General features: G+C 46.5%; 1 protein-coding gene across 3 annotated transcripts in view; it reads left to right on the top strand.

Annotated features, from left to right (window-relative positions):
* CHRNA2 (cholinergic receptor nicotinic alpha 2 subunit) overlaps nucleotides 1-24,876 on the top strand; it is a 145,753-nt gene that overhangs the window by 78,513 nt on the left and 42,364 nt on the right. For all 3 annotated transcript variants that reach the window (XM_069728442.1, XM_069728443.1, XM_069728444.1), the window contains one exon: nucleotides 20,672-20,823. In XM_069728442.1, the coding sequence (XP_069584543.1) occupies nucleotides 20,672-20,823 (152 nt within the window). The remainder of the gene's footprint in view (nucleotides 1-20,671; nucleotides 20,824-24,876) is intronic.

Raw genomic sequence — 24,876 nt, 5'->3', positions numbered from 1 at the left:
AGAGACACACAGAGCTCACATCCAGCCTATATTACTGGGAGAGACACACAGACCTCACATCCAGCCTATATTACTGGGAGAGACACACAGACCTCACATCCAGCCTATATTACTGGGAGAGACACACAGACCTCACATCCAGCCTATATTACTGGGAGAGACACACAGACCTCACATCCAGCCTATATTACTGGGAGAGACACACAGACCTCACATCCAGCCTACATTACTGGGAGAGACACACAGACCTCACATCCAGCCTATATTACTGGAAGAGACACACAGAGCTCACATCCAGCCTATATTACTGGGAGAGACACACAGACCTCACATCCAGCCTATATTACTGGGAGAGACACACAGACCTCTCATCCAGCCTATATTACTGGGAGAGACACACAGACCTCACATCCAGCCTATATTACTGGGAGAGACACACAGACCTCACATCCAGCCTATATTACTGGGAGAGACACACAGACCTCACATCCAGCCTACATTACTGGGAGAGACACACAGACCCCCACATCCAGCCTATATTACTGGGAGAGACACCCACATAATAAGGTGAAAAGACTTTTACCAGTGGAGTGGATTTTTTTTATTTAAGAGACTATTTAAGTTGGGTACAATCTCCTGTAAATGTCCATATTGATTACCATGCAGCTTTCCTAGAAATGAGTGCCAGCAGCCCCTAATTTTGCAGGAGAGCCCCATGAACCCGAAAGAAAAGGAGTTGGTTTATGGTCATTTTAATACAATGAGGTTCCTTGGGGGTGTGTCAATGTAAGCAGAGGTTGGTCTTACATTTCATTGGATTTAATGTTGACACGATGAGGCTGATTATAGCAGATACGTCTTTCAGGAAACTGGGAAAGCTGAATGCAGTCTCTGTAACAATGACCATAATTACTGTAACCAAGCTTTACGTGAGAGAGGTAGAACGTCCGGGAAATGACTACATACACAGGGTTACATGCAAAAGAATCTACAGGAGGTTATGTACCCCTAAACTGTCCTCTCTGCAGGGGTCCTGCGTACATATTCCGCTCCAGATCTGTTAATTCAGCTGTAACACTTTTTCAGCCGTGGAATCCATCACACTGGCAGAAATAAATGAGGATAGTCACACTTGTGACTATCTGGTCTGGAGGAGAGAAGGTTTTTCCACCAACATAGAAGAGGATTCTTTACTGTTAGGGCAGTGAGAATCTGGAATTGCTTGCCTGAGGAGGTGGTGATGGCGAACTCAGTCGAGGGGTTCAAGAGAGGCCTGGATGTCTTCCTGGAGCAGAACAATATTGTATCATACAATTATTAGGTTCTGTAGAAGGACGTAGATCTGGGTATTTATTATGATGGAATATAGGCTGAACTGGATGGACAAATGTCTTTTTTCGGCCTTACTAACTATGTTACTATGTTACTATGTCACTTCAGCGACCGATTATAGTTAATTACATCTTTAGATTCGTCATATGGCCTCATCTCCAGATGACAGAGCGTGCTGCGCACCAACTACCAGAAAATACATTGTGATGTGTTACAGTGGAGGCGCTGACAGCGCGGGGTACAGAAGCCACGTACCGCAGCATGCCAGAAACCAGGCTGACCCCCCACTCACACACACTGGGGGATCAATATGTTACATGCCAAACTTCATACTATCCTGCTGTCCGAAATAGTCAGCAAGCAGCGGATAAAACACAAAGCTAAGGAATACTGCAGTGAGCGCAGCTCTGGGGTATAATGCAGGATGTAACTCAGGATCAGTAATGTAATGTATGTACACAGTGACTGCACCAGCAGAATAGTGAGTGCAGCTCTGGGTTATAATACAGGAGGTAACTCAGGATCAGTAATGTAATGTATGTACACAGTGACTGCACCAGCAGAATAGTGAGTGCAGCTCTGGAGTATAATACAGGATGTAACTCAGGATCAGTAATGTAATGTATGTACACAGTGACTGCACCAGCAGAATAGTGAGTGCAGCTCTGGGGTATAATACAGGATGTAACTCAGGATCAGTAATGTAATGTATGTACACAGTGACTGCACCAGCAGAATAGTGAGTGCAGCTCTGGAGTATAATACAAGATGTAACCCAGGATCAGTAATGTAATGTATGTACACAGTGACTGCACCAGCAGAATAGTGAGTGCAGCTCTGGGGTATAATACAGGATATAACTCAGGATCAGTAATGTAATGTATGTACACAGTGACTGCACCAGCAGAATAGTGAGTGCAGCTCTGGGGTATAATACAGGAGGTAACTCAGGATCAGTAATGTAATGTATGTACACAGTGACTGCACCAGCAGAATAGTGAGTGCAGCTCTGGGGTATAATACAGGAGGTAACTCAGGATCAGTAATGTAATGTATGTACACAGTGGCTGCACCAGAAGAATAGTGAGTGCAGCTCTGGGGTATAATGCAGGATGTAACTCAGGATCAGTAATGTAATGTATGTACACAGTGACTGCGCCAGCAGAATAGTGAGTGCAGCTCTGGAGTATAATACAGGATGTAACTCAGGATCAGTAATGTAATGTATGTACACAGTGACTGCACCAGCAGAATAGTGAGTGCAGCTCTGGGGTATAATGCAGGATGTAACTCAGGATCAGTAATGTAATGTATGTACACAGTGACTGCACCAGCAGAACAGTGAGTGCAGCTTTGGGGTATAATACAGAATGTAACTCAGGATCAGTAATGTAATGTATGTACACAGTGACTGCACCAGCAGAATAGTGAGTGCAGCTCTGGGGTATAATACAGGATATAACTCAGGATCAGTAATGTAATGTATGTACACAGTGACTGCACCAGCAGAATAGTGAGTGCAGCTCTGGGGTATAATACAGGATGTAACTCAGGATCAGTAATGTAATGTATGTACACTGTGACTGCACCAGCAGAATAGTGAGTGCAGCTCTGGGGTATAATACAGGATGTAACTCAGGATCAGTAATGTAATGTATGTACTCAGTGACTGCACCAGCAGAACAGTGAGTGCAGCTCTGGGGTATAATACAGGAGGTAACTCAGGATCAGTAATGTAATGTAGAAGTACAGAGAGGAACATAAAATGTATGTATACTAATGCCAGAAGCCTCGCCAACAAAATAGACGAATTAGAACTAATGTTGTTGGAGCATAATTATGACATGGTGGGGATATCTGAAACATGGCTGGATGAGAGCCACGACTGGGCTGTTAACTTGCAGGGCTACAGCCTGTTCAGAAATGACCGTACAGATAAGCGAGGGGGAGGGGTGTGTCTATATGTAAAATCTTCCTTAAAACCCATCCTGTGTGATAATATAGGTGAATTTAATGAAAATGTAGAATCCCTGTGGGTGGAGATAAGGGGAGGGGGAAAAAATAATAAATTACTGATAGGGGTTTGTTATAAATCTCCAAAAATAATGGAAGCAATGGAGAATATTCTCGTAAAGCAAATAGATGAAGCTGCGACTCAAGGAGAAGTCATTATTATGGGGGACTTCAACTACCCTGAAATAGATTGGGGAACAGAAACCTGCAGTTCCAGCAAAGGTAATCGGTTTTTGACAATCATGAGAGACAATTACCTTTCACAACTGGTTCAGGACCCAACAAGAAGGGGGGCACTGCTAGACCTAATATTAACCAACAGGCCAGACCGCATATCAAACATAAGGGTTGGGGGTCACTTGGGAAATAGCGATCACAAAACAATAAGTTTTCAAGTATCCTTTAAAAAGATGTGTAGTAGAGGGGTTACAAGGACACTAAACTTCAGGAGGGCAAATTTCCAACGGATGAGAGAGGATCTTGGTGCAATTAACTGGGACGATATCCTGAGACATAAAAATACACAAAGAAAATGGGAGACATTTATTAGCATCCTGAATAGGACCTGTGCACAGTATATACCGTATGGGAATAAACATACTAGAAATAGGAGGAAACCAATATGGCTAAATAGAGCTGTAAGGGGCGCAATAAGTGACAAAAAGAAAGCATTTAGAGAATTAAAGGAAGTAGATAGTGATGAGGCATTAAATAAATACAGAAAATTAAATAAATTCTGTAAAAAGCAAATCAAGGCAGCAAAGATTGAGACAGAGAAACTCATTGCCAGAGAGAGTAAAAATAATCCTAAAATATTCTTTAACTACATAAATAGTAAGAAACTAAAAAATGATAGTGTTGGCCCCCTTAAAAATAGTCTGGGTGAGATGGTGGATGAGGATGAGGAAAAAGCCAATATGCTAAATGACTTTTTTTCATCAGTATTTACACAAGAAAATCCCATGGCAGACAAAATGTCTAGTGATAAAAATTCCCAATTAAATGTCACCTGCTTAACCCAGCAGGAAGTGCGGCGGCGTCTAAAAATCACTAAAATTGACAAATCTCCGGGCCCGGATGGGATACACCCCCGAGTACTGCAGGAATTAAGTACAGTCATTGATAGACCATTATTTTTAATCTTTAAAGAATCCATAATAACAGGGTCTGTACCACAGGACTGGCGTATAGCAAATGTGGTGCCAATATTCAAAAAGGGAACAAAAACTGAACTCGGAAATTATAGGCCAGTAAGCTTAACCTCTACTGTGGGTAAAATCCTGGAAGGCATTCTAAGGGACGCTATGCTGGAGTATCTGAAGAGGAATAACCTCATGACCCAGTATCAGCACGGGTTTACTAGGGACCATTCATGTCAGACTAATTTGATCAGTTTCTATGAAGAGGTAAGTTCCAGATTGGACCAAGGGAACCCAGTGGATGTAGTGTATATGGACTTTTCAAAAGCTTTTGATACGGTGCCACACAAAAGGTTGATACATAAAATGAGAATAATGGGGATAGGGGAAAATATGTGTAAGTGGGTTGAGAGCCGGCTCAGGGATAGGAAACAAAGGGTGGTTATTAATAGAGCACACTCGGACTGGGTAGCGGTTAGCAGTGGGGTACCACAGGGGTCAGTATTGGGCCCTCTTCTTTTTAACATATTTATTAATGACCTTGTAGGGGGCATTCAGAGTAGAATTTCAATATTTGCAGATGACACTAAACTCTGCAGGGTAATCAATACAGAGGAGGACAATTTTATATTACAGGATGATTTATGTAAACTAGAAGCTTGGGCTGATAAATGGCAAATGAGCTTTAATGGGGATAAATGTAAGGTCATGCACTTGGGTAGAAGTAATAAGATGTATAATTATATGCTTAATTCTAAAACTCTGGGCAAAACTGTCAATGAAAAAGACCTGGGAGTATGGGTGGATGACAAACTCATATTCAGTGGCCAGTGTCAGGCAGCTGCTACAAAGGCAAATAAAATAATGGGATGCATTAAAAGAGGCATAGATGCTCATGAGGAGAATATAATTTTACCTCTATACAAGTCACTAGTTCGACCACACTTAGAATACTGTGCACAGTTCTGGTCTCCGGTGTATAAGAAAGACATAGCTGAACTAGAGCGGGTGCAGAGAAGAGCGACCAAGGTTATTAGAGGACTGGGGGGTCTGCAATACCAAGATAGGTTATTACACTTGGGGCTATTTAGTTTGGAAAAACGAAGACTAAGGGGTGATCTTATTTTAATGTATAAATATATGAGGGGACAGTACAAAGATCTTTCTGATTATCTTTTTAATCATAGACCTGAAACAGGGACAAGGGGGCATCCTCTGCGGTTGGAGGAAAAAAGGTTTAAGCATAATAACAGACGCGGATTCTTTACTGTAAGAGCAGTGAGACTATGGAACTCTAAGCCGTATGATGTTGTAATGAGTGATTCATTACTTAAATTTAAGCGGGGACTGGATACCTTTCTGGAAAAGTATAATGTTACAGGGTATATATACTAGATTCCTTGATAGGGCGTTGATCCAGGGAACTAGTCTGATTGCCGTATGTGGAGTCGGGAAGGAATTTTTTTCCCCAATGTGGAGCTTACTCTTTGCACATGGGGTTTTTTTTGCCTTCCTCTGGATCAACATGTTAGGGCATGTTAGGTTAGGCTATGGGTTGAACTAGATGGACATATAGTCTTCCTTCAACCTTAATAACTATGTAACTATGTAACTATGTACTGTACACAGTGACTGCACCAGCAGAATAGTGAGTGCAGCTCTGGAGTATAATATAGGATGTAAGTCAGGATCAGTAATGTAATGTATGTACACAGTGACTGCACCAGCAGAATAGTGAGTGCAGCTCTGGGGTATAATGCAGGATGTAACTCAGGATCAGTAATGTAATGTATGTACACAGTGACTGCAGCAGAATAGTGAGTGCAGCTCTGGAGTATAATACAAGATGTAACCCAGGATCAGTAATGTAATGTATGTACACAGTGACTGCACCAGCAGAATAGTGAGTGCAGCTCTGGGGTATAATACAGGATGTAACTCAGGATCAGTAATGTAATGTATCTACACAGTGACTGCACCAGCAGAATAGTGAGTGCAGCTTTGGGGTATAATACAGGATGTAACTCAGGATCAGTAATGTAATGTATGTACACAGTGACTGCACCAGCAGAATAGTGAGTGCAGCTCTGGGGTATAATACAGGATATAACTCAGGATCAGTAATGTAATGTATGTACACAGTGACTGCACCAGCAGAATAGTGAGTGCAGCTCTGGAGTATAATACAGGATGTAACTCAGGATCAGTAATGTAATGTATGTACACAGTGACTCCACCAGCAGAATAGTGAGTGCAGCTCTGGAGTATAATACAGGATGTAACTCAGGATCAGTAATGTAATGTAATAATAATATAATAATAATAATAATTTTATTTATATAGCGCCAACATATTCCGCAGCGCTTTACAAATTATAGAGGGGACTTGTACAGACAATAAACATTACAGCATAACAGAAATACAGTTCAAAACAGATACCAGGAGGAATGAGGGCCCTGCTCGCAAGCTTACAAACTATGGGGAAAAGGGGAGACACGAGAGGTGGATGGTAACAATTGCTTTAGTTATTCGGACCAGCTATAGTGTAAGGCTCAGGTGTTCATGTAAAGCTGCATGAACCAGTTATCTGCCTAAGTATGTAGCAGTACAGACACAGAGGGCTAATACTGCATAAAGTGTATGAGAACATGATGCGAGGAACTTTTTTTTTTTTTTTTTTTTAATTATAAATAGGCCACACAGGGATCGTTAGGTTAATGCATTGAGGCGGTAGGCCAGTCTGAACAAATGAGTTTTTAGGGCACGCTTAAAACTGTGGGGATTGGGGATTAATCGTATTAACCTAGGTAGTGCATTCCAAAGAATCGGCGCAGCACGTGTAAAGTCTTGGAGACGGGAGTGGGAGGTTCTGATTATTGAGGATGCTAACCTGAGGTCATTAGCGGAGCGAAGGGCACGGGTAGGGTGGTAGACTGATACCAGGGAGGAGATGTAGGGTGGTGCTGAGCCATGGAGTGCTTTGTGGATGAGGGTAGTAGTTTTGTACTGGATTCTGGAGTGGATGGGTAGCCAGTGTAATGACTGGCACAGGGTAGAGGCATTGGTGTAACGGTTGGTGAGGAATGTATGTACACAGTGACTGCACCAGCAGAATAGAGAGTGCAGCTCTGGGGTATAATACAGGATGTAACTCAGGATCAGTAATGTAATGTATGTACACTGTGACTGCACCAGCAGAATAGTGAGTGCAGCTCTGGGGTATAATACAGGATGTAACTCAGGATCAGTAATGTAATGTATGTACTCAGTGACTGCACCAGCAGAACAGTGAGTGCAGCTCTGGGGTATAATACAGGAGGTAACTCAGGATCAGTAATGTAATGTATGTACACAGTGACTGCACCAGTTTTGGGAGCTTTGTCTAGTTCTTCTAACCTGTTTGTGTTTTTCTTCTGGAAAGTATCTAGAAATAATTTTATCGATTTTCATAAAGGTTGATAGATGGAAAGATTCCAGGACCTCATCACGCCAGGTCGGAAATATATTAATTGGAATACTCTTCTAATTACTAAGAGGAGATTTTCTTCTTCATATCGGTTCATGAACCAGAAGAAATTATCTGTAATGAATTCTCGTGTAGCGCTCACCCCCAATTAGCCTCATGTGCAGCACATTGACTCTGAGAAGACTTCCACAGCCGGGATAAAAGGCCACAGAGATCTGTCTGATGTCTCTTCCATCTCCGTGATAATCTCTGTATAATTGGTGATATAGTTATATTCTTGAAATGTAATCCTCAGAAGAGAAGAGAAAAACGAAGGCACTCACCAGTCTTCTTAAATATAATCCACCTTTATTGACGAAACATCTTAAAAGTCCATGGTCGGGCACCGACGGAGCCGAAGCTCAAGTGAGCAGGGGGGAGTGGAGACAGTCTCCACTCCCCCCTGCTCACTTGAGCTTCGGCTCCGTCGGTGCCCGACCATGGACTTTTAAGATGTTTCGTCAATAAAGGTGGATTATATTTAAGAAGACTGGTGAGTGCCTTCGTTTTTCTCTTCTCTTCTGAGGATTACATTTCTGGATTTGTTTGCTACTTCACGAGGAGCACCCGTAGTCTTTCGTGGTTGCGGCTGAAGTTAACCCCTCGAAGCAGTGATTGTGCATATAGCACACGGCTTTATTCCCCGGATTGAAGGCAGTGCCGCCCGATTTACTTGTTTCAGAGATAGTTATATTCTTGTATATAGGAGCAGTATTATATTAGTTATATTCTTGTACATAGGGGCAGTATTATAGTAGTTATATTCTTGTACATAGGGGCAGTATTATAGAAGTTCGTTTTTGAAGTATTTTTAATTACATTTTTACTTGTTTTTCTCATTTTTGCCTTTGCCGGGTTGCACTTATCCTTTTTACATTGTATCCAGTATATTCATTGTAATTGAGTCTTCAAAGTCCAGATTGTAACTTTATTTCACCTCCAAATTTCATCACCAGTTTAAAACTCTGAATCTTTCACAAGTGATATGTGTTTTTTTTTTGTTTTAATTAATCACACCTGAGGTGTAATGACTTCTCAGTCGTGGACAGGCCGCTGTGTCGGTTACTATCAATATTCTGGGCTTCCTGTGAATGCAATGAAGGTTTCAGTAAAGGTACCGTTACATTTAGCGACGCTGCAGTGATCCAGACAACGATCCCGATCGCTGCAGCGTCGCTGTGTGGTCGCTGGAGAGCTGTCACACAGACAGCTCTCCAGCAACCGACGATGCCGATCCCCTGGTAACCAGGGTAAACATCGGGTTACTAAGCGCAGGGCCGCGCTTAGTAACCCGATGTTTACCCTGGTTACCAGTGTAAATGTAAGAAAAACCAAGCACTATATACTTACATTCCGGTGTCTGTCCTCGGCGCTCTGCTTCTCTGCACTGTCAGCGCCGGCCAGCCATAAAGCAGAGCGGTGACGTCACCGCTGTGCTCTGCTTTCCAGCCGGCGCTCACAGCCATTGCAGGAAAGCACAGCGCCGGGGGACAGACACCAGAATGTAAGTATGTAGTGTTTGGTTTTTTTTACGTTTACGCTGGTAACCATGGTAAACATCGGGTTACTAAGCGCGGCCCTGCGCTTAGTAACCCGATGTTTACCCTGGTTACCAGTGAAGACATCGCTGAATCGGCATTACACACGCCGATTCAGCGATGTCTGCGGGAGAGCCAGCGACGAAATAAAGTGCTGGACTTTCTGCACCGACCAACGATGTCACAGCAGGATCCTGATCACTGCTGCGTGTCAAACTGAACGATATCGCTAGCCAGGACGCTGCAACGTCACGGATCGCTAGCGATATCGTTCAGTGTGACGGTACCTTAACTGTGCAGACGTCATTGTGCCGCCATCGGCATCAGGAAAGATGATAAGTTATGTCGCTTATCCATATTATGTAAATAAAAGCTTATAACCTGACGTTAAATTCATCCATTGGTTGTGTAAATGATTCTTTTGAAAGCTGAAACCCTCCTGTGATGAGGGAGCCGCCGCCATCTTGGACGGGCATACTAAGAGAGATTGGCGTGACTCCATTTTGTCTCCTGGTCACAGGTCTGCAGGGATGAGTGCCCCTGGCCCCCACCTTTTCTCATGAATAAAGTTCCTTTTAGCATGGTAATAGAATTAAGCTCAGTGTAGCAGGCAGAAGGTACTTCAAAGCTCAATGAGGAAGCCACACCAGCAGGGGACTAGGAGGTGCCTGGGGGCTTAATTAAAGCACGCATGTCAAGTGGCCACAGGATACACGTCTATTATGGCCTTCCAGTCGAACCGTCTCCAATATGGAATCGTGAATTATGGACGCATCGTCCGAGGTACAGGCTCATAAAAAATATCCCCCTCACCCCAAAGAAATTGCGCATCTGACAGTGCACCTCCCGGGTCCGTGGGAGTTCTGAAACCTGAGATATGGAGATCAGCCTCCCACAGCGACCGAATGGGTCTGGGTTTGATCCATGGGCGACCGGCAGAACAAACCTTGTGCGCTGGTACCGCCCGTGTACTGATCCGATCACCCTGAGAGCATTTATCCCCTTTATTAGATATTGATATTTTTAGAACAAGTTCTGAATAAATTTACTGTTTTAATTCGTACTTTCTCCTTCACTTCATTTTTTTCTCTTGGTACCCACCATTTGGAAATGTGTTTACACTCTATGTCGAAGTGACTCTAGCCATTGTTAAATATAGGACTATGGGAATAATTGGAATAAATCTTGCAGGGAGCTGAGGGGTGGAGAATGCTAGCCCACCCAGCTACAGGGGGAGGGACACAGCAGGGTTAGGAGCTGGGACACTTGGAGAGTGGGACACACATCAGAAGAAGATGACCATAAACTAAGCAAGAGGGCATATGCCAGCCAGAGGGGAGCAAGCACACGCTTTCTAGGGGCTGCCCGGCAACTAAGGCTTATACCTGTGGAACGCAGAGCCCCCCAGCTTCCACAAGCGACCTTCAACCTGGTAAATTGACCTCCAGCTTTTTACCTTTAAGCCTTGTATTATTATTGTTATATTTTACCCTGACTGTAACTCTTGATATATTTTTGCTGTATTTCTTGTAATTACCTAGTGCGCCCTTAAGGCAATTAAATCATAAATTAATTTTAGGCTGATCCCTTTACTCTGATTGTGAATCTTAGAATACCCAGCGTGGGTAACAGGGCAGTCTCCCCGGCGGCCATTTGCTCTAGGTGCAGTTCCCTTACTGACCTGAGAGATGAAGGGGGCGTCGGAGAGCTGTGCCTGTGTAGTGACGTCACGGATTGGTGACGTGGGAGGAACCGGCTTTCCTTTACATTGGTGGCAGCGTGTGGGATCATTGTAATAGTGTGCGTGGGACCCCTACTCCCAGACACTAAAGACTACCAGCGACAACATTCACTGCTGGGGTCTTAAGGTCAGCCCAGCACTAGACAGTCAGAGTGTAGATATAGTAAGTTGTGTGCAAGGTCAGGGTTACAGCTGTGTCAGTAACCAGAGGTTCCAAAGATGGCGGATGGCACCATGAGTGCAGTGAGGACGCAGGCCAGTGCTATGGCTTATGAGGAGGTGGTGGACGGTACCGTTCAAGGGAGCCAGCCACCCGTGCTTAATTCGGCAAGGGACTACCCACCACCTACCTGCCCCAGCCTGTCCACATCAGAGGCCCTTGTTGCAGCGGCAGTGGCACGTCTTGAGGCGGGTAATGAAGACGCCTATGTGAGACTCATGGCAGCTGCAGAGAAAGCAGCGGAGGCTGAGCGTGCAGAACGCCTTGAAGCGGCAGAGTGAGAGCGTGCAGAACGCCGTGAAGCAGCGGAGCAAGCAGCGGCAGAGAGAGCAGCGGAGAGCCAGCATCGACTGGAGATGGCTCAACACGGGCTTCCAAAGTCCGGGCCGAGGACTTCCCTCTGCTTGGGAAGGATGGAGACCTGGATTCCTTCTTGCTGGCCTTTGAAAGGACCTGCCTTCAACACCATCTGGCCCCGGATCAGTGGGCAAGATACCTGACCCCCCGTTTGAGGGGTAAGTCCCTGGAAGTTTTGGGGGACTTACCTGCTGGGGCGGAGCCAGGCTACAGCCGCATCAAGCGGGCCCTGATTCAGCACTACAACCTCACCCCGGAGTCCTACCGCAAGAAGTTCCGGAGCCTGCAGCGGGGCCCAAAGGACACCTGGACCGACCACATGCGGGCATTGCTGAGAGCTGCAGAGCACTGGACCTCAGGTCTAGCGCTCACCACCCGCCAGGAGGTCCAAGAACTGTTCGTCACAGAGAAGTTCTTGTGGAACTGCCCAGAGGACCTCCAGCAATTCCTCCATGACCGGAAACCGAAGGGGGCTTCTGCTACAGCCGCCCTGGCAGACGAGTGTGCCAATAACAGGGCGCCTGAGCTGAAGAAGCCGGCCAGCAGCACCTGGAGAGGGGTAATCCCAATCCTGCCCCTGTTTCCCCAGCCCCCAGAGTGCAAGGGGTGTACCCGAAACCGTCCACTGTTTTATGTGTGGGAGGGGGTGGTGGGAGGTCCCTGGACAATTACCAACCCGTCACCATCGGCCGCTCAGCGGTCATGGGACTGCGGGACACAGGCGCTGAACGAACCCTGGTATGTCCTGAGGTGGTGTCCCCTCAAGACTTGTGGATCGCCCCCAGAGTAGGGGCAATGGGGTACTCGGTACCGGGTCCTTCAGTTCCCTCAGCTGGGATGTCACGGTGGCCCGACCCGGACTATGGACCTACGAGGGGCGCCCAATAAAAGGGGATTGTTAGAAGATAACGGTAGTGTTCGTGACGCCACCTGTGGTATTCGGTCAGAGTGACCAACGCTGCTTAGGGGTCTGCTGGGGTGATGGAATGGCAGCTAGATGGTATACCTTCCCCACAGGTGAAGTATATCCCCAGGGCTTCCCAGAAGTGTAAATGTTGATGGTGGATGGTGCAAGGCGCGGTGAATAACGAGGACACAATGGGTGCAGTCTCTTTACCTTTACTGAAAGCGTCAGCATCCACAGTCCAGAGTGCCGGATGACAGGGTAGGCAGAGTCCGGCCGGTCTGATGGCAGTTCCAGAGTCCCCTTATCCAGGTGGAAATCAGTAGCCTTCCCCTTGCGCACAGTAACGTAGTAGGTCCTTACTTGCATTAGCTACCATAAGGTCCTCACTCTTGTTACTCTTCTCTCTCTGTCCCCCAGATGGATAGGGCAAACCCGTATGACGGTGGTGGCCTGAGGCTATTTTATAGGGACCCTAGTGTCGCCCCTCCTCCGCGTTGCCACCTTGTCTGCTTAGGTTCTTAGGTCGGACAGCCAAATTGGAATCGACTGTCCTGCCGGTCTCTGAAGTAAAGCGTAGAGTCTATTACTCCCTCGGTGTTCCGGCCACCAGATCTGCGCTCAGTGGGAGGCAGCCTGCTTCTAGCTGGTCTCCCACTGGTTTTGTACTCCTGTTGCTACAACTTCTGTGCTCACTCACTACGGCACACTTCCTTTCTTGTCCTTTCTGAGGAGGCTGCCGCATGGGTTGCAGGCGCAGCTCCGTATCCTTCTTTCCCTTCCCTGGGCCGAGCCCAGTCTGCTCCTCTCCTCTCCTACTGACTATCTCCTTCTCCCTCCAGTCAGCTTCTCCTCTCACTTCCTAACCAACCCCCAGTTTTACCCAAGTGTGAGGAGTGGCCTGATAGAACCTTTTGCTCCCCCTGGTGGCCGGCGTGTGAAGTGTGTGTGACTGTGATACCTGGCAGGGTGAACTCCTTTGGTGCCATCAGACGTAACATCGCTCCCCCTGGTGGAAGAACGACATTACTGCAACAACCAGGACTCTGGGGCGCTGCACTTGGTAGCGGAGAAAACCCTTTCCGTCTCCGGAATTGGAGGCGTGGAACCGGCGCTGCCTGTCGCCAAGGTGTTTTTGGACTGGGGTGCCGGGAGGGGAATGCAGGAGGTGGGAGTAACGTCAAATATTCCTGCCAATGTATTACTTGGGACCAATTTGGGGCGGCTAGTGTCTCAGTATGTGGCCACTGAACCCCCAAGTTCGGCTCCCCAAGAATGTCATGACTCTACTGTGAATGTTGATGTGTTGAATGTGCCTCCAACAGTGGAGGAGGGAGTGAAACCTGAGGGTAATCTATGCACTGACACCACAAACACAGGACCCACAGGGAGGATAGGTGAGGAGACTGTAGGGGAGAGCTCAGAGGTGGAGGGAGGGGCTGCTATGGGCAGTGTAGGGCCCCTAAGTGAATCCAGCCTGTTGAGTCTAGGGCCCCTGCAGGAAGAGGACCAGGCCATGAGGGGAGGGGGCGTTACGGGAGAGGAGCCACCAGGTAAGACCCCAGGGCAGGAGTTCCCCACACCCGGGATGTCAGGAGTCCAGGGAAGTCTGCCTGACCCGGCGACTTGGTCAGGAGCCGGGGGGAAGCAGGCGCTACCCGTGGGCACAGCGGTCTTGGCCGCTGTCACCAGGAGTGGCAGCGCCGGAGCCCAAGGAGCCTCGCAGAGGTCTGACGGCTTCCCCCTCTCTGACCAAGTGGCTGCCGAGTCAGACAGCGGCCAGGAGACAGATCCCGGGGAGCTGACAGCGGATGTGGCAGTGTCGTCCATTCTCGCCACATCGAGTCAGGGATTTCAGGCAGCGTTGGAAGCTGACGCTAGCCTGAAAGCTCTCAAGGAGCAGGCGGCACAGCCTCCCGGGGAGTCAGACCGCGAGCGTGTGGTCTGGGACCAGGGACGGCTGTACCGGGTAACGGTCCAGCAAGGGTTCACCGGAGGCGTGGCCCAGGGACCGACAGTTAGTGGTACCCTATCCATTCAGGGCGGAATTGTTGCAGATAGCACACAAGATTTCCATGGCCTGACACCTAGGGATTGCTAAAACCAGGGCCAGGCTAGCGCAGCGACATGTTCGGGGGCCCCTTGCCCTGGTGAAGGAAGCGTGGGAAGGAGATTTGGCCACCCCTGGAGTGTCGACCATTGAGTATGTTGTGCGCTTTCAGGACAGAATGTCGGCCTTGACACGGCTGGTGCATGACAATATGGCCCAGGCCCAAGCTGACCAGAAGCGGTTGTACGACCAGAATGCTTGTGAGAGGACCTACCAGGTGGTTCAAAAGGTGTGGGTACTGGTCCCCGTCCCACAAAACTAGCTTCAGGCGGCCTGGGAGGGTCCATACCTCGTGCACCAGCAGCTCAACGCCGTCACCTATCTGGTCACCCTGGACCTTCCACGTGAACATGATGAAGGCACATCATGAGCGGGAGGCTTGTGCCCACCCAGTGTGCAACCTCCCCGAGGAAGGTGAGGTAGAAACCCTCCTGGATCTGCTCACCCAAGCCAAGGCGGGTGAATCCATCGAGGATGTGGGGGTTGGCCACCAGCTCTCGAAGGACCAACGTTCCCAGCTGGGGGTCACCCTACACCCCTTTCGGGAGCTGTTCAGCAGCCTGCCCGGAAGGACTGAGGCAGCCGTCCATGATGTGGACACCGGCAATCACCCCCCGATCCGGCGTTCAGCATATCGGGTCTCTCTCGAGGTGCAGCAGCACATGCGCCAAGAGATAGACGAGATGCTGAAGCTGGGGGTGATCCAAGCGTCCAACAGCGCATGGGCTTCGCCTGTAGTCCTCGTCCCTAAAAAGGACCGAACTACGCGGTTCTGCGTGGACTACCGGGGGCTCAACGCTGTGACGGTCACCGATGCGCACCCAATGCCGCGCATCGATGACCTGCTCGATCAGCTGGCCGGGGCCAAATACCTCACCATCATGGATCTGAGCAGGGGATATTGGCAGATTCCCCTGACCCCTAAGGCATGGGAATGCTCTGCCTTTATCACCCCATTTGGACTGTACGAGTCCGCGGTGATGCCCTTCGGCATGAAGAATGCCCCTGCCACTTTTCAGCGGATGGTCAGCACGCTGCTCGAGGGACTGGAAGGGTATGCGACCGCGTACCTGGATGAAATTGCCATCTTCAGTCCCACCTGGGAGGATCACCTACAGCACCTGTCGCAGATGTTAGGGAGGATCCAGAGAGCAGGGTTGGCCATTAAGCTGGAAAAGTGTCAGCTGGGTATGAGTGAGGTCCACTACCTGGGACACCGGGTAGGTGGGGGAGCTCTGAAGCCAGAACCCGGGAAGGTGGATGCCATCACCTCCTGGTCCTCCCCCAGGACCAAGAAGCAGGTGATGTCCTTCTTGGGGACTGTCGGGTACTATAGGAGGTTTGTTCGACACTATAGCACCCTGGCCAAGCCCCTGACGGACCTCACCAAGAAGAAGCTGCCTGTCCAGCAATCATTGTTGAACCGCATGGATGCAGTCCTTCAAGCTCATGAAAGTCACACAAAATATTAAATATGACTCTAATAGCACCACAACTTCATTCACCAATGTTATGCAACATATATTTGTATTTTAAGCTAATTATTTGTTTGAATATCACATTACTTTCTGTGGGCGACAAAACTTTTGTCTTGCCAAAATCTGACCACTCTGTGTCCATTAACTGATCAATATTTCTGCATTGATGCCAATTTATTTTCTTAACCTAAACCACATTTTGGAGGGTTTCAGCTTTCAAAATAATAATTTAAACAACCAATGGATAAATTTAACGTCAGGTTATAAGCTTTTATTTACATAACATGGATAAGCGACATAACTTCTGTCAGGGAGTGTATAATGACACTGATCTGGATACATACAGTATAGACAGTTGGAAAATCCCACCTATTTGTGTGCAACAGAAAAAGCGAACATTGGAGTCACAAACAACAAGACCCCCTTTATCACACCTGAAAACTAATACAAATCCAACATCAGACTCCTAAATTAATGCAAACACTTTAAGCAAATCCGGACCCCTGGACCAATACAGAACCCAGGCCAAGACCCCTAATCTACAGTAGTAGAGACTTAAGACTAGAACCCTTTAACATAGAAAGACCACAGACAAGACCCCTTATCTAATATAAACCGCAGAGCCGACCCCCAAATAAATGTAAAACACAGGCTAGACCCCTTATACTAGTAGAGATCTCAGATGAGAAGCCTAAACTAATGCAGACCAGACCCCCTGATGTAATACTGATCTCAGACCGCAACCCATCTATATATATATAATTGTCTACGGGTCTGCTTGTCTGTAAACGAAATCCCGCGTCGCTGATTGGCTGGCCTCGACCAATCAGCGTTCATAAATAAACTACATACATATACTAGAACGAGAATAACATGAAAGACAGTCTGTAAGGGAGAGAATAACATGGAGGACAGTGTGTGAGGGAGAGAATAACATGGAGGACAGTGTGTGAGGGAGAAAATAACATGGAGGACAGTCTGTGAGGGAGAGAATAACATGGAGGACAGTCTGTGAGGGAGAGAACAACATGGAGGTCAGTCTGTGAGGGCGAGAATAACATGAAGGACAGTCTGTGAGGGAGAGAATAACATGAAGGACAGTGTGTGATGGAGAGAATAACATGGAGGACAGTGTGTGAGGGAGAAAATAACACGGAGGACAGTCTGTGAGGGAGAGAATAACATGGAGGACAGTCTGTGAGGGAGAGAATAACATGGAGGACAGTCTGTGAGGGAGAGAATAACATAGAGGACAGTCTGTGAGGGCGAGAATAACATGGACAGTCTGTGAGGGAGAAAATAAAATGGAGGACAGTGTGTGAGGGAGAGAATAACATGAAGGACAGTCTTTGAGGAAGAGAATAACATGGAGGACAGTGTGTGAGGGAGAGAATAACATGGAGGACAGTCTGTGAAGGAGAGAATAACATAGAGGACAGTCTGTGAGGGAGAGAATAACATGGAAGACAGTCTCTGAGTGTGAAAATAACTTGAAGGACAGTCTATGAGGAAGAGAATAAAATGGAGGACAGTCTGTGAGGGAGAGAATAACATGGAGGACAGTCTGCGAAGGAGAGAAAAACATGGAGGACAGTCTGTGAGGGAGAGAATAATATGGAGGACAGTCTGTGAAGGAGAGAATAACATGGAGGACAGTCTGTGAGGGAGAGAATAACATAGAGGACAGTCTGTGAGGGAGAGAATAACATAGAGGACAGTCTGTGAGGGAGAGAATAACATGGAAGACAGTCTCTGAGTGTGAAAATAACATGAAGGACAGTCTATGAGGAAGAGAATAACATGGAGGACAGTCTGTGAGGGAGAGAATAACATGGAGGACAGTCTGCGAAGGAGAGAATAACATGGAGGACAGTCTGTGAGGGAGAGAATAATATGGAGGACAGTCTGTGAAGGAGAGAATAACATGGAGGACAGTCTGTGAGGGAGAAAATAACATGGAGGACAGTCTGTGAGGGAGAGAATAACATGGAGGACAGTCTGTGAGGGAGAGAATAACATGGAGGACAGTCTGTGAGGGAGAGAATAACATGGAGGACAGTCTGTGAGGGAGAGAATAATATGGAGGACAGCCTGTGAAGGAGAGAATAACATGAAGGACAGTCTATGAGGAAGAGAATAACATGGAGGACAGTCTGTGAGGGAGAGAATAGCATGGAGGACAGTCTGTGAGGGAGAGAATAACATGGAGGACAGTCTGTGAGGGAGAGAATAACATGGAGGACAGTCTGTGGGGCTGAGAATAACATGAAGGACAGTCTGTGAGGGAGAGAATAACCCGGAACACAGCGAAATACTTCTGGGACATAGTGCACTAATGCTTTTCGGCTTTGCCCACAGTTGGGCACAGCATACTGCACGTGCGCAAGGCAAGATTGCCTTGCGCACGTGTGTACTATAGAGGAAACCAACTCGCATTCAAGAAAATAGTGTGGCCAGCGGAAAAGGAAGGAGTCAATGAAACAACAGAAAACACCGCCCATCGAACATGTTAGGGCAAGTTAGGTTAGGCTATGGGTTGAACTAGATGGACTTAAAGTCTTCCTTCAACCTTAATAACTATGTAACTATGTAACTATGCAACTATGAACACAGGGCCCGCCAAAATCAGGTGACAGAGTCCCTTTAAGTACAATGCAGCATATGGAAAGAGTAATCCCAAACAGAGGAGTATACACGTACATCCAAAGATGGCTACAGCAAACTGATAATGATGTAGAAGGGAGGAGCAAGGGCTAACATCATCAACTACAGGAGAGATAAAAGGGCAAACTTATAGGGCAGAGCTTCTCCATAGCAACAACAGAATGCAATGCATAATACAGAAAAATACACAACAAGTTGTTCCCATTCATGGGACACAACAGTCTCAGTGTTGAGGAGTATACAGTATATACAGACTCTGGGCAATGTTTGTTGTGGCAACTAACATTGAAAAGTAACGCCGGACCGTGGAGAGGTGCGGATATTACAAGACTCATGAGATTTGTCGCCTGATCCAAGCAGTGAGTTATAGGAACCCGTGTGCCCTATAGATGATGCCAGTCTATTCCAGGGCGCGGATCCTCACCTGCCATCATTACCTGCTATGTGACATGACAAATCGTCTCCCCGAGTATCAGTATAGTATCACTGCCCATTCATGACTCTCCCTCCAGGGATCCTACAGTGCAGATGAAAAACTGCGGAAAATCTACGCTGTTCATCAGGTGGCTTGTCCTGGACAGGAAAGGCTGAGGCTGTATATGGAAGTCTGACCGGTCCCTTCCATCTCTAACATTCCATGATTCTATAAAGACTGCGATTGCTACAATCAAAATGTTAAGCAAAAGCTGAAATATTCATAAAATAGAGAGGAAAGCAGAACTCGAATTACTGCATTAACCATTTTCACCTCTAGGTGGCACTGTTCACTCCTTTCCTAGGACAATTCTCCCTGCACAGCAAACCCTGTGGCCAGTCCTGGTATTACAAATAATATTGCCAAATAACACACCAGGTAGAAGAATATTTTTGTCCCATGCAGATTTTGTAGCCTCCTGCATGCTAGTAATAACATAAAAACGTGAAACCAAAACAAAGTAAAAATTTCAGAAGGTCAGGACATGAAAGAAGAGCAAAGAAGTAAACGCTCAGGGAGCCTCCAGGGGCCACAGTGACTTGTCCTCCCACTGTATCCTGAGAACAGTTAGGGGGAAACAAGTCCTTTATAAAAATCTCAAGAGAAAATAAGACAAACAGTCCCAGTGGGTTATAACTTCATGAAAAAAACTTTTTCTAGAGCAGAGGTGCCAGGACACTGGACGGGCAAGGTAAGTATGTTTTTTATTTTTAACCCCTTTACGGCCATAAAAAGAATCAAGCAAAGCTAGCCTTGATCATGTTGTTGTCTTAAAGGATATGGACTCTATGTCAACACTTTTTAATTTTTGTTAACGACAATGTATTTTTGACTTAAAATCATTTTTTCAACTGGGTTTATTAAATATTTTACAGCATTTCTTTTCTATAGCCGCTGTATTACACTGTCTATTGCTTGCTGCTGGAGGAGTTAGCTGAGAATCTGACAAGAGAGCTCATTCTTAGAGGACAGTTTTCTAACTCTTACCTTCCTTCTTCGGAGTTCCTCTCAGCAGGAAGAGCTCAGAAGAAGGAAGGTAACAGATATAGACTGTCCAAACAGGAACAAGCTGATTTTGGCGAGGTGCGTGGTTGTTACCATATCATCCTATGTTCTTTGTGATCCATCTATCCTACAGTTCTGCCCTCTGATGACCATGGAACCTGACCCTGTGATGTGTTTTGTCTTGTCGCAGCATTGTGTGTGGAGAGGACGCGCACTCACGCTGAAGAACGACTGTTCAAGAGCTTGTTTAGTGGATATAACCGATGGTCTAGGCCGGTACCCAATACCTCGGATGTTGTCATTGTCAAGTTTGGCTTATCCATCGCCCAGCTCATTGATGTGGTAAGTATGAGATATGTGACAGATATACTCTCAGCTCCACCATGTTTATCACTCTTTGGTGCAAACAAACTTACAAAGCGAAGTTAGTGCTAATATATATATATATATATATATATATATATATATAATGCCTTCTATTCAAATCATAATAATATTGCATTAAAAACACTAAGTTTAGGCATGTAGTTCCAAGCCAAGCCACATGGTGTGCTGTTACAAGAAAAGTATGCCCCAATTTAGTGGGAGGAGACGAGCTGCAATGATGCACAGCACAGCACAATGTGAGGAATTCCTGCTTTTTAATCCTTAGTTAGCCTAGGCAGAAACCGCAACAGCATGGAGGAAATTATACAGAAGTACTTAGCAATGTAGATATGAATCCAGCTCTGGGGTTGAGATAAAAGACTTGTTAGAAAGCTCAGCATAATCTTTCTGTGTCTCTCTCTCTCTCTGTTTCCTCCCTCTGCTCCTCATTAATAATCTAAATATATAAAAAAACGAGTGTATGTGTGTGTATCGACGATGATGTCATAATGGTTGCCATGGCGACCATGATATCATAAAGGTTGCAGTGGCGAAGATGATGTCATAATGGTTGCCATGGCGAGGATGATGTCATAATAGGTTACAATGGTGACGGTTATGTCATAATGGTTGCCATGCCGACGATGATATCATAATAGGTTGCCATGGTGACAATGATGTCAGAATGGTTGCCATGGCGAAGATGTCACAATGGGTATATGGGCATGGGACTATGGGATGGAGGATATGTGTGATGGGTATATGGGCACAGGACTATGGGATGGAGGATGTGTATGATGGGTATATGGGCACGGGACTATGGGATGGAGGATGTGTATGATGGGTATATGAGCATGGGATTATGGGATGGAGGATATGTATGATGGGTATATGGGCACAGGACTATGAGATGGAGGTTATGTATGATGGGTATATGGGCACAGGACTATGGGATGGAGGATGTGTATGATGGGTATATGGGCATGGGACTATGGGATGGAGGTTATGTATGATGGGTATATGGGCATGGGACTATGGGATGCAAGATATGTATGATGGGTCTATGGGCACGGGACTATGGGATGCAAGATATGTATGATGGGTATATGGGCACAGGACTATGGGATGGAGGATATGTATGATTGGTATATGGGCACAGGACTATGGGATGGAGGATGTGTATGATGGGTATATGGGCACGGGACTATGGGATGGAGGATGTGTATGATGGGTATATGGGCACGGACTATGGGATGGAGGACAGTATGATTGGTATATGGGCACAGGACTATGGGATGGAGGATATGTATGATGGGTATATGGGCACGGGACTATGGGATGGAGGTTATGTATGATGGGTATTTGGGCACAGGACTATGGGATGGAGGATGTGTATGATGGGTATATGGGCACGGACTATGGGATGGAGGATATGTATGATTGGTATACGGGCACAGGACTATGGGATGGAGGTTATGTATGATGGGTATATGGGCACAGGACTATGGGATGGAGGATGTGTATGATGGGTATATGGGCACGGGACTATGGGATGGAGGATGTGCGATGGGTATATGGGCATGGGACTATGGGATGGAGGTTATGTATGATGGGTATATGGGCACGGGACTATGGGATGGAGGATGTGCGATGGGTATATGGGCATGGGACTATGGGATGGAGGTTATGTATGATGGGTATATGGGCACAGGACTATGGGATGGAGGATGTGTATGATGGGTATATGGGCACGGGACTATGGGATGGAGGATATGTATGATTGGTATACGGGCACAGGACTATGGGATGGAGGTTATGTATGATGGGTATATGGGCACGCGACTATGGGATGGAGGATGTGTATGATGGGTATATGGGCACGGGACTATGGGATGGAGGATGTGCGATGGGTATATGGGCACGGGACTATGGGATGGAGGTTATGTATGATGGGTATATGGGCACGGGACTATGGGATGGAGGATGTGCGATGGGTATATGGGCATGGGACTATGGGATGGAGGTTATGTATGATGGGTATATGGGCACAGGACTATGGGATGGAGGATGTGTATGATGGGTATATGGGCACAGGACTATGGGATGGAGGATGTGCGATGGGTATATGGGCATGGGACTATGGGATGGAGGTTATGTATGATGGGTATATGGGTACGGGACTATGGGATGGAGGTTATGTATGATGGGTATATGGGCACGGGACTATGGGATGGAGGATAATCATTATAATTTGTTATAACTTACCACAGTCAGTTACTATGCCCGGGCAACGCCAGGCTCTTCATCTATTAATAATAATAATTTTATTTCTATAGCACCGACGTGTTCCGCAGCACTTACATTTTAGAGAATTGGATGTATCTAATAAGATATATTACAAATTTGTTATTTTCACCTGTACTATTGTTGAAAGTACAGTTCCTATTTTCGCATCCAGTCATCATAAGGGGGAAAAGATAATCTTTCCTTCATGAAGCCTTCATTCTTCCTTGGTTCTTCCCAGACCGCTTCATCAGTAAGGAGAGATATCATCAGCAGTGTAGTCTCATTACTGGTATCCGCACAGTCCTGGAGCAGCCGCTGTATGGGAAATTTAGCTGGTATTTGTCAACTATCCCAATATGTCCTCAAGACTCCAGTAAAAAGAGGACACCTCTTGGAGCATTGGAAGATTCCCTATGTTCTCACCTCTCCTTTCTCTGCTCCCATCCATCTCCTAATCACCGTCAGGATGCCAAGGAGGGTCAGCAGGGTCTGTGAGGCTCGAGTGTGGGAAAAAGTACAGGAATGGGGTTCATACTTTTTAGAGGGTCTTGTATTTGCATATTTTAAGATCTGGTTTGTGGTCTGAACTTCTATAGGGGGCCTGAAAGAATCAGCATTACATTTTTTTGAGTGTTTTTTTAAGTGGGTCTGGACTGGGATCCATATCTATTTAGAGGGTAATTTGTGAGGCATGCGGTCCGGTTTCTGTAGTCTTTGGGGCTAAAGTCTGTCATTATTTAGGATTTTTTATGGGTCTGTGTATGTGACCTCTAGTCATCTTGGTGTCTACTATGGGGGTCATGTGTACTATTTGTTATTTAAATACTTTATGTTGGGGACATGCCCTAGATAGAAAGATAAATAGTAAGCAGCTTAATATTCTGGCTCACACAGGGGTCTTCCTATTGGGACCCTTATCTATGATGTCCATAGGGGTTTTGTTAGTGATCCTATCCCTTTAACTAAAGAGTAAATAAGTTTTCATCCTCTTTCCACTCATTGTCGCTCTCTCTGAGATGAGAAATCCTTGAAATATTGGAGCGTGCCGCTTCCTCTCCGCACAATTTCCCATCACGAACCCTGGGCTATGATACATACAAAGCATTATATATACCGCCACATTATAAAACAGCAGGAACTGAAATGTGATGTCAAATGGATAACAGCCATTGTAAATCTTCAATAGAATGGTAACCATAGCAACGGAATGTAACAGATTGGAAGCTACATTGTTGCTGGAGCCCTGGTTACATTTCTAATATCATTGGTTCTGCAGCTATAAGGAACTTTGACTTGGACCGAAGGCCAGATTCATGGGTGGACATACCGCCGGTTCAACCGGTGCGGCTGCATCGGGGCCCCTGCAGTGTGGCTAATAATGACGGCAGTCTGGCCAGTTTATCCGGCACCGAGGCTTTGGGGGGCCTCTGGCCAGATTGCCCTCATTTACGGTGGGCAGGGAGCAATCCCTGCAGCTCCACTGCCTGCAAGAGAAAATGTCAGCGGAGCAGAGCTGCAGGGAATGGATCTGTTCTGCTTCCTGCTCGCGCTTCCTGTCTCACACAGCAGCGGCTGAATGACATCATCATTCATCTCCACGGCTGTGCGAGGCAGGAAGCTGCTGGCAATGGTGCGGCTTCAGGATACCATGCGCAGAGGTGAGGTGTGTGTGTGTGTGTGTGTGTGTGTGCATACCTCCCAACTTTTGAAGAAGGCAAAGAGGGAGAAAGGTTGCGGCGCATA

The sequence above is a fragment of the Ranitomeya imitator genome, chromosome 5, assembly GCF_032444005.1.
Source record: "Ranitomeya imitator isolate aRanImi1 chromosome 5, aRanImi1.pri, whole genome shotgun sequence".
Taxonomy (NCBI): domain Eukaryota; kingdom Metazoa; phylum Chordata; class Amphibia; order Anura; family Dendrobatidae; genus Ranitomeya; species Ranitomeya imitator.
This window is presented reverse-complemented; position numbering and strand designations above follow the sequence as displayed.